The sequence below is a fragment of the Centroberyx affinis genome, unplaced genomic scaffold, assembly GCF_046629955.1.
Source record: "Centroberyx affinis isolate AG114_WGS23_722 - 3 ecotype Tasmania unplaced genomic scaffold, CSIRO-AGI_Caff_v1 ptg003708l_1, whole genome shotgun sequence".
In the NCBI taxonomy this organism is placed as follows: Eukaryota; Metazoa; Chordata; class Actinopteri; order Beryciformes; family Berycidae; genus Centroberyx; species Centroberyx affinis.
The window spans coordinates 33,006-47,179 of record NW_027281598.1 but is presented as its reverse complement, the minus strand read 5'-3'; the positions used below and the strand labels follow the sequence as shown (position 1 = coordinate 47,179).

The following is a 14,174-nucleotide window of genomic DNA, read 5'->3' as shown; positions in this document are numbered from 1 at the left end:
AGAGGTGGGAGAGGAGAAGAGAGAGAGAAAAAAGAAAAAGAAAAAAAAGTCTCCCTCAAGTCACACAGCACCCATTAGGCAACACAGAGTGGCCCTTTTAGTGCCCGGTAAATTTAGATCCCAGTGCGGTAAAATTAGCCTGTGATTAGCGCCCGCGGGTGGGGTGGGGGACTGCCAGGAGTTGTCTGCTAGTGCTAGGCGGCAGCATGATAGACAGGTGGCAAGGGAGGGAGATAGAGTGTTTGTGTGTGTTTTCAAACAGATACACCAGTTTTCTTGACAGTGTGGATGCGATAAGTCCCGAAACATAAAAGTGCAAGTGACTTAAATGTCAACTTTTTCACCCCCCCCCCCGCGTAATTAACAGTCACTCCGGCCCCTGTATACTCTTTAACACATATGGGCGATTAACATGCAATATTCAAGCTTTCTGAAAACAAAGTGCAGGGCAGAGGGAAATGTTTCGGACTTAAACGTGAGCGAATGTTTGGTGCCTTCTGACGGGGTTTCACAAAGCAGGGGAAGAGGGCAAATATGGGTCAGTGAGATGTGCTGCGATTTAACCATTCTACCTGCGCCCACTGAAACTTTTCATCAATCTCTTACCTGCATAACAAAAATCAGTCAAGTTATCTTTCATGCGTATACTGTGACAGAACCATGATGGGTTTGGCAGAAAAGAGCGTGGTAGGGCAAAGGGGGTTTCAGTCTTCCCCATGAATACCTTTTTTTTTTTTTTTTTTTTTTTTAAAAACCAAAAAAGTGTAGCCTATATCTTACACAGTATGGAACTGGCTTTCACTTGAAATGTTCGTATAGTTGTTATTGAAATATAATTTAGCTTAAGTTTAACACCATTGAGACACAGTGACAAGCGTTTCTAGTTCATACAGGTAACTGCGTGCAAGAGCTTTTTAAGAGCTTTGGTCACAGACTCAGATATTCATGAAGGAGAAAAAAAAAAAAGCACTGACATTTCTTGTTCATGATTCATCCTCACTGATGAGTGAAAATAACCTTTTAGCATACACAGATAAACGCACACACACACGCACGCACACATTAAAATCTTAGTCTGAGAAGATTAGAGATAAGCCTTTCCAATGATCATGATCTCAAGCGAGTTTCAGCTATAATACTTTCGTTTTTGACAGGTTACCTGACGGGTTTTCATATACATTTTCCCCATTCATTATGCTTTTAAGTTAGAAAAATTATCTCTAAAAGCCTTAAGGGAACTGTTCTGCTTGTCCATACCCATCTCATCATCCTTCAGTCACGCTCACATAAAGAGTTTTATTAAAAACTCAAAAGTAATTTCATTTCTTGGAGAGCCGGGTATTCACCATTAATTAAGAGCCACAACTCTGTTGATGATGAACAGGTTTTAACACTTTGCTGAGGCCTAACTTGGGCACTCTCAGAAACAGGACTATTCAGATTAAAACCCTCATGTAAAACAAATGCCCTCCCATTAGAATCTGTTCATCGAGTTGTGGATTAGTAATGTGGACATCAAATTAATCTATTCATGTGAGGCCTGGACAAACATGGATATCTTGCACAGGCAAGATGCTACAACTGGGCTGGCATTGGACCCACTAAAGACAAAAGCAATTTTCAAAACTTGTAGTACAGAAGCCAAAAATGTGGTGGTGGAGACAGATGCATGCGTTAGTGAGTGAAAATAGGTTTTACAAATCTACAACCATTACACTAATCCCCCTATCTTAACCAACATAGCACCACTAAAATCTTTTTTCTGTTACAAAAATTTAACGTGCACCATGAATAATAAGGTGAGCTCAGAGCTCATGCACCTCTTCATTATTATTCTCTTCAGTCTCATCAACTGGCGTCCGGAAGGGTCGCTTCGGAGCATTTCATGCTCCAAGTTTGGACTGAAAAGCAACTGAATATGCTGGAACAAGACAAATGGCTCTCTAAAAGGCACATAGGTTACACTTAGTTGTATTTTCTCTTCATGATGAAAACTCAATGGAAATGACCAGCTAGCCAGCAGTGTGTATGTCCTAAGTCCCATAACTGAGTTCATTCAAATTACATAATCGAGATAACCGGGTGAAAGTTTGCCAAACCTCTCAGAGATAAGCGTTGTCTACACAGTCAGACTCACAAATACAACCAGGCAATGAGATTTCTTGGGGTTGACAAAAGTCAACAATGAACCCTCATAGTAACAAATCCCAAAGAGAGGGACAGCAACTGCCAAGAATAGACTGCAACATCGCTTTCTTTGCTACACAGTGCTCTTCATATTTAAAAAAAAAAAAAGAAAAAAGCTTGACACATTTTGTGGCAAAGCTGTTTAAAAGAAATGTTATGCATTGAAGAAAAAAAAGCTGCTGCAGTCTAATCCTGAGAGCAGCAATTCACTAACCTCAAAAGCCAGTTCTTGTAAAGTCACTGAACTATCATGTGAAGTTAGCTGCCCTCCCCATTTAGTATTTTTCACTATAAGGAATCTCTTCCCAGGAAAACACTAGTAGTGCCAGCAAGCTTCTATCTTATAGTCATGGTTAAAGGGACACTTTGACATTTTGAATTTCCGTTGGTTATTTGTCTTCACCTAGCACTTGTTACATTTGTGGGGGAAACATTCTGCATTTGTCCTCAGTTCCCCTGAAAGGAGTTAGCATTCCTCCAAGGCACACAGCTAGCCGCACCAATGGTTCAAGTGTCTGGTGATGAAAAATAACCAACTTGGATTCACAGGTCAAAGTATCCTGTATGCCAGATGCCACAGAAAGATTTGCACCGAGAGAAGAGGGGGAAAGCTCCTAGACACCATAAAGCCATAATACAAGTCAATAAAGACACCAGACTGTTCGACAGTTACCCTGGGAACTAAATCTCACACGGGGAGAATGAACTGTGTGTGAGAGTGTGTGTATGTGTGTATACACAACTGCATGCACAGAGTTAAAGTGCCTGTGGCCAGTGAAGAACTGACAGACTGCTTTGAAAACTGTAATGATGGCAAGAATTGTCAAAATCTTTCATCCCCCCACCGTTATATAAGCACTGATACACAGGGGGAAGAAAGCTGACAAGAGTAGCTTGCTCACTAAATAGGACGCAGTAGACAGATTCATCATTCATCAGTCATTTCCTGCCGAAGGAAGAAATAATCGTTCCTATGGACTAAACTATATTTCCCATTTCCCCTATGGGCACCTGATGTACAGTACTGAACTCCGTGAACCCTCTCTGGCTTAGCTGTTACTGCTCCACGTACAGAGATGGCAAGGGATGTGCCTATGTAGCTCTATCCATGGGACAAGCTCTGACTGCACTTTGCCAATAGCATCTCCAGACGCCCTCTCAACCCACACACCTCAAAAACCTCTTGGGCAAGCGCTCCACTAGGCGCTTTGTCAAGCAAAGGGGGAAAAAAAAAATAGAGAAAGCACAAAGTGAACTGTACAACAAAGCTAGCCATGTGGGCCTAACTAGCGATTTGGGATGAACAGGGGAGGCATGCAGGCAGGTCTACAGGCAGGGTAATGTTGTGGGATCAGGCAGACACTTAGCACAAAGTGGGAGAGAAAGGACACAAAGCTTTGATATTTGTGCTTTCCCTCCCTGTCAAAAAACCTGTTCAACACTAAAACATGTGCTTGCCAGACAGCGTTATACTGAATATAATCATATGTATTTTCTGTGATGTAAGTAATAACTAAAACAAAGATTAGAATGAATCTTGTATAGCTCATTTCACCTAAACTCCATCCCCCGCCTGACGGAGAGCCATGTCAGTATGGCCTCTCCTGATTGGCTAATGGGGAGTTTCTCAAAGTTTTGTAATCCTCCTGCAGTGTGTCTACAGGCCACGGGGAAGCCCCGCCCTATTTGACCTTGAGTGGCGGCTCCCTCTCTAGCCAGCGAACTCGTACTTTCTGTTTGTAGTGATACTCCTTGAGGAAGTCCTGAAGGGCGGGGGGCAGCGGCAGGGCGCCGATACCATCGTAAGTGGTCCAGCGGCAGATGGCGGCGCGCGCCAGGTGCTGCAGGCCGAAAGGGAAGGTCCGGTGGAGAGGCGCTGTGAGCAGCGGTTCAAAAAACATGCAGGCGCTGGGGTCCTTGTAGTGCTCCAGCAGCCCCGTGACCGTGGACGAGTGGAAAACGCAGGGGTCGTGGGCATCGAAGCTGAAGTTGTGGTTCCACTGCTCAATGCGGGCGTGCAGCGAGCGGTTGTAACGGCGGAAGCTAACGGAGAAGAGGTAGTCCTCCTGGGCCGAATCACGCAGCAGGAAGGTGCCCTCCGGCCGCCCGTCCAGCAGCGCCTCGGCCTCGTAGCGGTCCATCACGCCCCAGTAACAAGGCAGAGCTGTGATCTGCAGTAGGTCCGGCACCAGGCAGTGGATGTAGTCGATCTGGGTATGAACCTTCCAGGGCCCCGGTTGCTGCCGGCTCAGGTGGCCGTCCCCAGAAGCATGCCTCTGCTTGGGCCTCCTGGCCTGCAGACAGAGGGTGGTCGAGTCCTCCTCAGAGTCACAGTCCTGGGCTGACGCCGCAGCCCCCAGCACCTGCCCGCAGGCCCCTGATGACACAGCAGCACCAGAGCAGCTGGCTGCTGAGCCCCGGCCCTCCCCAGAGGCCTCTCCCATGCCGGGAGCCATCTTTGGTCCCAGTTTGTAGAGAGAGGAGCCCGGCACTGAGGCCTCCAGGGTGTGGATCTGAGCATTGGGTGGTGGGTCCACGCCCTCCTCGATGCTGAGCCTGCGGCGCTCACGCAGACGCTCCTCCTCATCCTCAGGAGAGGGGTGGGCCGGGTCGAAGGCGTCCAGCAGGGCGGTGGAGGAATGCGGGCTGACCGGTGCTGTGTGCTGCTTGATCAGGTGCCACTTGTGGGCCAGGTCTGAGCCCGGCGGGAACGGGCAGGTCTCCAGCATGAGCTCTGTCAGGTGGATCTTGCGTTTGGAGGTGACGGGGGTCTTAGATGAGCGGGACCGTCGGCGAGGGGGCAGGGGGAGGCAAAGGCCTACTGTGTCGCTCAGTCGCTGGCGCAGGGAGCGAGCACTCAGACTGCGTCCTCCAGATACAGAGTCACCCATCTCCTGGATGGAGCTGACTCCGTAGCGCCTCTCCCTGCGGCCGCCACTACCCCGTGAGCGCCCAGACCGTCTGTCTGCCTCCAGAGAGCTCTGGGTTTTGGTGGAACATGAGTGTTTTTTCTTGCCCCCCCACGGAGCGTGGCGGGAATAGGAGTCTCTACGAGCCAGGGGAACACCCCCTGGTCCCCCCCGCACATCCTCTGTGTCCTTGTCAATAGTGATCTCTACTATCTGAGGGATGTCTGACACACAGTTGTGATGGCGGCGCCCTGCTGTTACCAGTGGGAGTGGTAGAAGGCTCCTTGATGGGCTGGAGGCCCCAGAGGCCTGGGCCTCACCTGAGCTGCCTCCCTGCCCGAGATCCACCACACAGTGGACGGCATCTGCCTCAACGCTGCTTTCACTGGGCCCGGAACTGTCGGCGTGGAAGAGTGTTTGGCATTTGCTCCTCAGGTTGCTCCACATCTTGCCCACTTTCTCCATCGATAGGAGCCCCTGGGACCTGCAAATAACAGCAGACAAAAGTGATCAGGTCACAGGTGGTGAAATCTCACAATAGCAATGGTGCCTACATTCTACACTGAGGTACAAGCTACATAAAAAATGTCCTACATTTCAATTCCCCAGACTACTGTGTATCTAGTAATTAGACATGGTGTGAGTATAACGGGGCCAAAGTGTCTGAGAGGTGGGTGAGCTTGAGTAGTTGGAACAGCAGAGAGTTAGGAGTTGCCAGGCAGACGTGCAGGGACACAAGGCCACGGCTATAAATGAACCCAGGATCTGCTCACAGCTGATCTGCTGGTATGTACTGTATTACAGAGCCAGTCTAGACCTGACCAAAAACTTTCCCTGTAACGGCAGCAGACAGGGCACATGTACATGCACACACACTTCCAATTTATTCATCACTGTACCAGCATCTGACAGGGATTTGGAAGCAGTAGCACCAAACTGCTTTCCAATGATGCAAATTTTACAGAGAGCAAAGTCACCACAGGTAGGTGGCCTGCCAAACCTCAAAGGATTCCATAATGCAGCATTTCCTTCCCCATTACATTCACGGTTGCTGGACTTCATTCATCTATTTGGGATAACATACATTTTGCCATTTGGTGGACACTTGCATCCAAATACTTACAGCAACTGATAATGCAGTAATGGTCAATGTAATACCTTTTCAAAATGTAATAAAACATTTTCAGATAATTGTGATAATTTTGTTCCTGATAATGTAATACATTACTACTATACTGTTAGAACACTATCTGGCAATTTATTACATGAGCACTTTTTATTACATTTTCAACCCATTTAGAGGGACATTTTATTACATTTGACCAATTATTATCCAGCATTAATTACATCATCAGTATCAGTAAGTTGATGCAAGCCTTGCAGTACTTATGAATGCACACATTTCAAGTACGACCCTTGCAGCGTGAGCACCATGCTCTATTCATTGAGCTACATGGCCACAACAAGGGATGTTAGCTCCTCTCCCACTTTTACCGATTAACAAATGTATTCTGCTTCTGGGCTAAAAGTAGCTGAGCAACAACCTGGCATCACAGTGACGTGCCTGCAGAGAGAAGTTTGCCTGCTAGTATTGATAAAGACATCATGGATTTGCACAGTCAGCTGCGATAGACAGGGTTCTGTGATGCACAGGAAAGTGGATTGGTCTTCAGCACATGACTGATTAAGTTTGAGGTACTGAGGGCAGCTCCCCCAAGGTTATCACTAACCAAACTCATGATGTCTCCGCCAGCCCTGGCCAGATTAATCCCACTTATTGACTTGCTTTGTACTCAAGTCGGGTCACAAAAGATGTCATCAAACTCTCTCCACTTGATAGCCATCAGACATTTAAGAATGCATACTCCTCCAAAACAGCCTGTGACAAAGTTGTTGGTATGAACATAGAATATGTTCTTCTTCAAGCTGTCAGCTACTAAGCTGCATCACCAGATGCAACATGACTCATTCCCTGTGGTTTGTGTCCCATTCTGTGCCCCACGTGTGTCTGCACACCAAGCCACTGGGTTTGGGTGAGTGCATTGTCTGGTCCGGTGGAATTCTTCCCTCCATTCTCTCAAGGGGTGGTGCCACAACAAAATTTCACAGGAACTGACTGTACACCTCGTCCTCTGATCCTCACTGGGTTGAGACAGAGCTTGAGTAATAAAGTAGAGATGAGAATAGGGGAGGTTTGTAATACACGTGTATACATTTAAGAACCGCATTCAATCGCTTTCAAACCAGCTGGTGATATATTCACACGCTTTTCAGCACTAAATGCCAATTCAGCAAATTCACAAGGAAGTGCAAACAAGGGAAATTATGTCCCTCTGAGGGAGTCCCTGGGGCAACAACATCTCTAGTTATTAATAATTTAAGGCTAGTGATACATAAATTGCCTTTTGATACACATTAAAACCAGAGCTTTGTAATAATGCTATCGAGGAACAAGGCCTATGTTTCTCCTGGTAGACTTCACGATGGATGTTGCATGGAGGAAATGAAGGAGACCATCTTCATTTATTTTTTGGGCACTTTTTATGTGAAACCTAAAGAAATCTGAGCCACACACAGTTCATCCATGTGTTCTACAAAGTGCTCCAACTCTCTGAGGGAGCGTTCTCCCTCCAGCAAAAATCACAGAGAAATGTGTTGGAGTGGAAGCCAACGTTGCTCAAAGGGAAAGAATAAATTCTAATCATTTTTAAACACAGTCAAGTTGTAATCAATTTTAATGGTATTGCCCAAAACTAATTACCACAGCTCTAAGTCTGAGTAATGATTTTCTAATGCGTTTAAAATGCACTCAGAATGTGCTTATGATGTCTCACAGTTGGTGTTATTCAGTAGTCATTTTAGTACTGCGCTTTAATAGGTTAAGTTGTTATAATTACAGAGAGGAATAATTAAGACTCTCTTCAATTCCATTTAAAAATCGTAAAGGTCAAACTGTCCGACTGTAATTGGGACAAGAAAACTAACTTTTTGTCATCTTGGCTCATGATTTCCCAAATCTGTGTAGGTATTTTGACCAGCCAATTTGATTTTTAGAAAGGAACACATCCAAACAATGATTGCTGGTTGAGTAGAAAGTCTTACCAGCAAGCCAAATTCACCAGCACTTGCCTAGATGTCTGACTGTAATAGTACTGCCGCTAACATGAAACATTGCTGTATAACTAATGCTGTATGGTGTTCACACCCTTCTGTCTTCCCTCCAAGATGAACTGGAATTGTGAGGCTAACGTTATATCAGCTCCATCTTGGGAGGGTGGATTTTTCCATGTGGGTTGGCGTGTTTTATCCTTCTACTTGCTAATCACCTCAACAAAAAAACAATGAAAAGCTCCAGTTTACAAGACAACAGGCAAGAAGGGGCCAGGCTCTCCAAAAACGTACTTAAATTGTGCCCTTGGGTCATTAAAACATGTGGTTGACAGTTTAGAGAGAATTAAGATTGTGATTATGATTTGGAGAGTATATTTGTGGTTGCAATAGATCTAGAGATAAAGTGAAATGCAATTTGGCTTCCTTGAATCTGTGTATCTCAAATAACAAGATTAAGAAAAACAAAATAAAGCTACACATGCATACAGTCTTACAGTGTATTACAATCCAAACAATGTTCAGGGTCAATAGTGCCTTACAATATTACATTAGAAAATCATATTTGGTGCTTTACTTGTTTTTCATGCCCAGTCAAAAGTGGGAAATAGAATATCAGGGACAACAGACCTAAACTTAACAATCCACTAGGCCTAAGATTAGTGGGAGGCCTCATTCAGTCAAACTCCAGCCAGAATAAGAACTAGTAATGAAAAGGTATTCTGACTCTAATTTTCTCTTCCCACTGTAATCACCTGACTTCAAGACAACAAAGACAGCGTTTGCCAGTCTGTGCCCACTGAACCTAAATATGCCAAAACCTCACAGGTCCTCATAGGAACCCATGTTGAATGCTGATTTAGGGACCACTGGTATGAAAAAGCACTTATCTACTGTATACAGGAATTGAAAAGGCTTATTGGGAAAAACATACTAGCCAGTACACACTTGTTGACCACATAGGTCTACAGGTTCACATCAGAACTACACATCTCAAAAAATTTAAACATGTACCTGTCAAATTTTACATATTTAGCTGGCTTCACCGTCAACTGCTAATAAATAGTAAGAATTCATAACCTCATTATGCTAACAGGCAGAGACAGAGTGGTAGTGTGTATCTATAACTACCAGTGTGAAGGAATGACCAGTGAGAACTGACAAGCTCTGCCAGTGTGTGCAACAGGGTCAGTTAGCTAATCTGCCTCTGTCCTGTGTCCTCATTAGCATGGCTCCATTCTGATTAGGCATCAAAGGAACTCTGTGAGCTGTCCAAGAGACACCAATAATAATACTGCAAATGTGAGACCCTTATAAAAAGATCCCTATTCACAGCACCACTACCTTGCAAGACAGTGCATTTAATGAATGCACAATTAATAAGACAAAACATAAGCCACAGAGGCCCTGATATCGGACCAATGACAGGAGAGTGCTAAAAAGGAATGAAATTGCAGAGAGCAAGAGACAACTTCAATTCTAACTAACACTTTATGACGTTTAACTGTTGTGTTAACCATTAATGTAACACTATAACCAGGGTGGGAACTTGAACTTTTTGTCCACAGGACACACTCAATGCAATGGCATCTCAAGTCACACATTTTGCATGGAGCCATGATTGTAGTGTATGAAAAATCCCCAAATCAGGGAGCCTGGGTGGAGCCAAGACCTACCAGCAGCCAATGGACTCTGCTCAGCTAATTAAAGAATAAAGCATTCAAACTACAGTAATCCTACCTAATTCACTGTGACTGACACCACTGACAATGACTGCGACCCAGTCTCCAACCCATTTAAAGCCCTGCCTTGAAACAGAACTAGGCTACTTCTGCTCTTCGACAGCCTAACACACCCATTCTCCTGGGATCATAGTGATCTAAGAGGGGGCTGGAGAGCGGACAAGATTAAGGGAGGAAGCCTTCTCTGCCCAGACCAGACCAGGGTAAATGAGATATTTGTGGTGTCTCGCATTTTGAAAGACATGTGGGATGGCAGAGAGCCATACAGGGTCTGTAAATAACTGATACAACACGTTTTGCTTTCCATCACTCAAATCTCACCAAATATTACTTTCATGACAACACTGGTCTACTTAACTAGTTTTTGTCACAGAGATGCAAGATGTCCATTTTTTAACTATAGCCATTTTGACATGAGGCAGTACAAAACATGCACAATCCATTGATCTATTCTGCAGCTCTCACTGAACTAAATGTATAGCTACAAAGTCAAAAACTCAGAATGTAGGTAAACAGTGCAGTATTGCATTGTTCATTACGACTGGTTCCTTGGAGTGATTGGATATACACTGTCATGTCCTTATGACAGCTTAGTACCTAGTTAGCTATCAGTAATTACAAAATATTACAGAGCCAGACACTAAAAAAAAGTTGGGCAGCTACCGTTAACTAGTCAATCAAACTTACTGAAACACAGAGCTTAGGTTTTCAGACCAAGACTGATTAGAGTTAAACTGCGCCTGCTATGATAAACACGAGCTGCATTTGAAAATTCTCTAATCATAGCTCAGTATCGTTATACTTGCTACCTTGACCCGTTATGCTTTAACACTAACGTAAGAGCATCAGCTATCTTGCTAGTCTATGGCAATTGTTGGAAGGCCTTTGGCTCTCTGGAGGCCCCACTTTTCCCCGGCCACAGTTAGCCAAGTTAGCTGACTGGCTAACACGTTAACCATCTACAGCCAGTCCTCTAACTAACATAATGACTATCCAGCAAGATAACGTTACCCAGCTATAGCGTCTGGCTTCATGACTCCACGGTACATGTATAGTTTTTCTAAAGAAAAGACAACTTATTGTTAGTTAGCAATTAAAGTAAACGCAGACTGCCTACAACCAGGCTTGCGAGCTGTCAAAAATGCTAGCTGTTAGCTATCCCTTCGGACGGGTGTTTCTAGCGGTTTGGCTAGCGTTAGCTAGCCAGCCAGCTAGCGAGGTTAGCGTGTTAGCTTGTGAAAATTCGATACAAAATTACACAGATAAACCAAGCGGTGCTATGCTGCCTAGCGATGGAGAGTAGACAAATGTGACACGTTCGGCAAGTAATCGCTGGTTTCCCGTATTCACAGCTTACCCTTTTGTCTTTTAGAAACCCCTACTCAACAGCTCTCTTTGTCTGCAAAAAATGGCTATCAAGAGAAGTCAGGCACATATCCCCCTTGCGGTCCACGGTGTCGGATGAAAGCAAAAAATGAACGCGGATAGTTGTCGGTTTCATTCCGATTCCTTTAAAAATAATGGCTAAATATTATATGATAAATTCATTTAATTGTTAAAATATTCTCCAAATGCCGCGAAAGCCTGTTCTTTTTCATGGTCGGGTCTTCTTTTCTGCCGTGGTCGTTCCTGTTCCTGGCAGCCAATATGACGGCGGTCTCCCAGCAGACAGAGAGCAGGGAGGCGGACGGTGTTTAGCATGAGGGAAACGGACTGACAACGGCGGAGTCCAATGGAGAGAAGGGAAAGGACGGCCACTTCCGACGGTACACACAGATAGGGAAAGCCCCGGAGCTGGCTCCGCGTGATGGGCGTCCGTTATCACCAATGAACGGAGAGAGTAGGATAAAGCTCTCCATTGGCAGCTACTTGGAAACGTGGAGAGGTGAAGTGATGCTGCTGGTGTCCCAGTGAGGCCAGGCCAGCGCCAGCAACCCGCTGATGTCATCCAGGTAAGCCTGGCCCAGAGGAAGTGCTTCTCCAAGTGGGATCCTTGTTGAGGACTGCAAAATGAGGAATAGTTCAATTTCACCATTATTGAGTTCACTATATATTAGCCCAATTAGAGAATGTATAAGAATGAAGCTTTACCGTCACAATCTATTATCTCCCCACCTCTTTCACTGGTGCTAGTCAACGATTAAACTGCAAAACGCAAATCCATACAACATTCCTGTTCACCAATTTTATACTGTAGCAGACATTTTGACCAAGTTGGTCTTCATTAGGTGTGTTTGAGACCGTGCCCATAAAATAAATAGCTTAAATAGCTTGTAGAGACATCACATGATCTCTTACTGAAACAGCACATACAAATCCAGCATGGGTTGAATACACCTGTCTAAATCAGCATTCAAACAATAGATTACTTGATCTTCTTTGAGACAGTAATGTATTGTATGAATGCTGATGTGGACAGTTGTGTCGATTGGGAATGGCTAGGTATGGCACTTGACATACATTAGCCTAAATGAGTCCAAATTTGATCTTATATACTTTATAATGGAGAGCAAACAAGAAAAAATTCTAGAATTGGATATTAAAAGCCTCATCAGGGGAGCTTTCAGGACCAGGATCTGTGCAAGATAGTTTAGAGACCTACGTCTAATCATTTTTCACATCAACCATATGTCAGTCATCAGTCATCAGTCATCGCTCCACTTTGTCCCCAGAAATTTGGTGGGTATAAAGTGGTTTAGATGTTTTGGTGGCCAATTATATTAGATGCAGGTGGTGCATAGGGTCAGTGAATTGATGCCCCTGCCCTAAGAGATGAAGGGACTGTCTGCTGAGCTAACCAGCAGCCTGCTAACCTGCGAGGCTATGCATGGCACTTCTTTCCCTGAGCCCAGAGTGTCTACATAGTGCCAGGCAACACAAGTATACTTTATGTTGGATGGTTATGTTTGATAAATGGATCTGACCAAAGCCATCTAACCTAAGGGAAAGAAAACAGTAGAAACTACTGTCCAATGTCATTAGGCCTTCTGTCCATATTCAACAGATTGTTTCTGGGTTCCTCTTCAAGTTGAAAATCAAAATATCACTGTCAATCTCGGGGCTCCTGGGACACCTCCATATTCCAGCTTCCATCTTTTTTCTTTTCTTTTTGTCTTCTTTTTCTGAACTCTGCCCTCTCACATCTCATGAACCGCAACATTTCTTGAACATCTCCCTATTGAATATAGATGTAACATGATTTTGATCATTTCACCCCATAGACCTTTGAATTTAGCGTTTTGTTCTGTTCGGCCCTATGTTACCTGATTCCAGCATGTCCTGCTCTAAATTATGTTAATGTTAGCCTGCGCACAACATAGGCAGAAACATCAACTGCAATGCTGCAATTTCATTTTCCAGTACAAAAGAAGGTATTCATAGAGCTGTCTATGCACAAAGCACACAAAAAATGAAAGTATTTTGTGCGGAGATGCCAGTGTGGCACAACCACCGGTATCCCATGGGTGAAATTAAGTAAAGTTGAACGCTCCCTTGCCACCCTCTTTTGGCCTCTGCTGCTGTAGAATTAGACGTGGCACACAAACCAGTATAGATGTGTCATAGCTTGCACTATAGTAAATCTTAGGACAATTAAAACGTCTCAAAGGAGCATTCATAGTCACTCGCACCCACAGATGAGGTCATCCGCTGGAGTCGGATCATTCATGAGCACATGACACAGGGCATAATGGGAAGAGGAAGTGGTGTGAGTAATGTAGTAGTTAGCCGGAGCTGAGGTCGAGATCCAGGGAAATCACCAGCAGTCCGAACACATTAGGTTTTACATCTCGGACTTTCTGATCTAATTTGTGCTATTATGAAAGGAAATGAAAGAGAATTGCATTAGTGCTGATTCTTCTGTCCGAGGTGATTTGCGCTGTTTTACAGTCAACATGGACCTCTCCTCCCATCCCTACTCCCCACCCTCAAATAGCTGTCATCACGTTTGACGAGTTATAGCACTTTCATAAGATCTGCAATCCACAGTAAGTGCATAGTAGCTTGCCGTGTCCAGCGAGGATCAATGTGGTTCTGTTGGACCTGAAAAGCATGTAGGGAAAGGGGAAAGTATGAAGCCACTTTCCTAGAGGCTCGCACATGTTTTACTAACATGAATAAGCAAAGTTTCCCAAGCTGAAGAGTGCTATGGGATGCTCAGACCCAGACCACACACCAGAATATTTACGATTATTATACATTATTAAACAATTAGACTATTTGCAAATGA

At 44.5% G+C, this 14,174-nt stretch overlaps 1 protein-coding gene across 1 annotated transcript; it reads right to left on the bottom strand.

The window, feature by feature from the left end:
* Window positions 1-345: 345 nt before the first annotated feature.
* On the bottom strand, window positions 346-11,587 carry socs5b (suppressor of cytokine signaling 5b). The gene is made up of 2 exons (XM_071540679.1): window positions 11,304-11,587; window positions 346-5,580 (listed from the first exon to the last, which is right to left on the bottom strand). Exon 2 carries the CDS (start codon window positions 5,559-5,561, stop codon window positions 3,870-3,872), a length of 1,692 nt encoding a protein of 563 aa, XP_071396780.1. The 5' UTR covers window positions 5,562-5,580; window positions 11,304-11,587; the 3' UTR covers window positions 346-3,869.
* Between the last annotated feature and the right edge of the window lie 2,587 nt (window positions 11,588-14,174).

Excerpts from the sequence above, each read along its gene's own strand:
- socs5b (XM_071540679.1), bottom strand. The coding sequence starts at position 5,561 with ATGGAGAAAGTGGGCAAGATGTGGAGCAACCTGAGGAGCAAATGCCAA.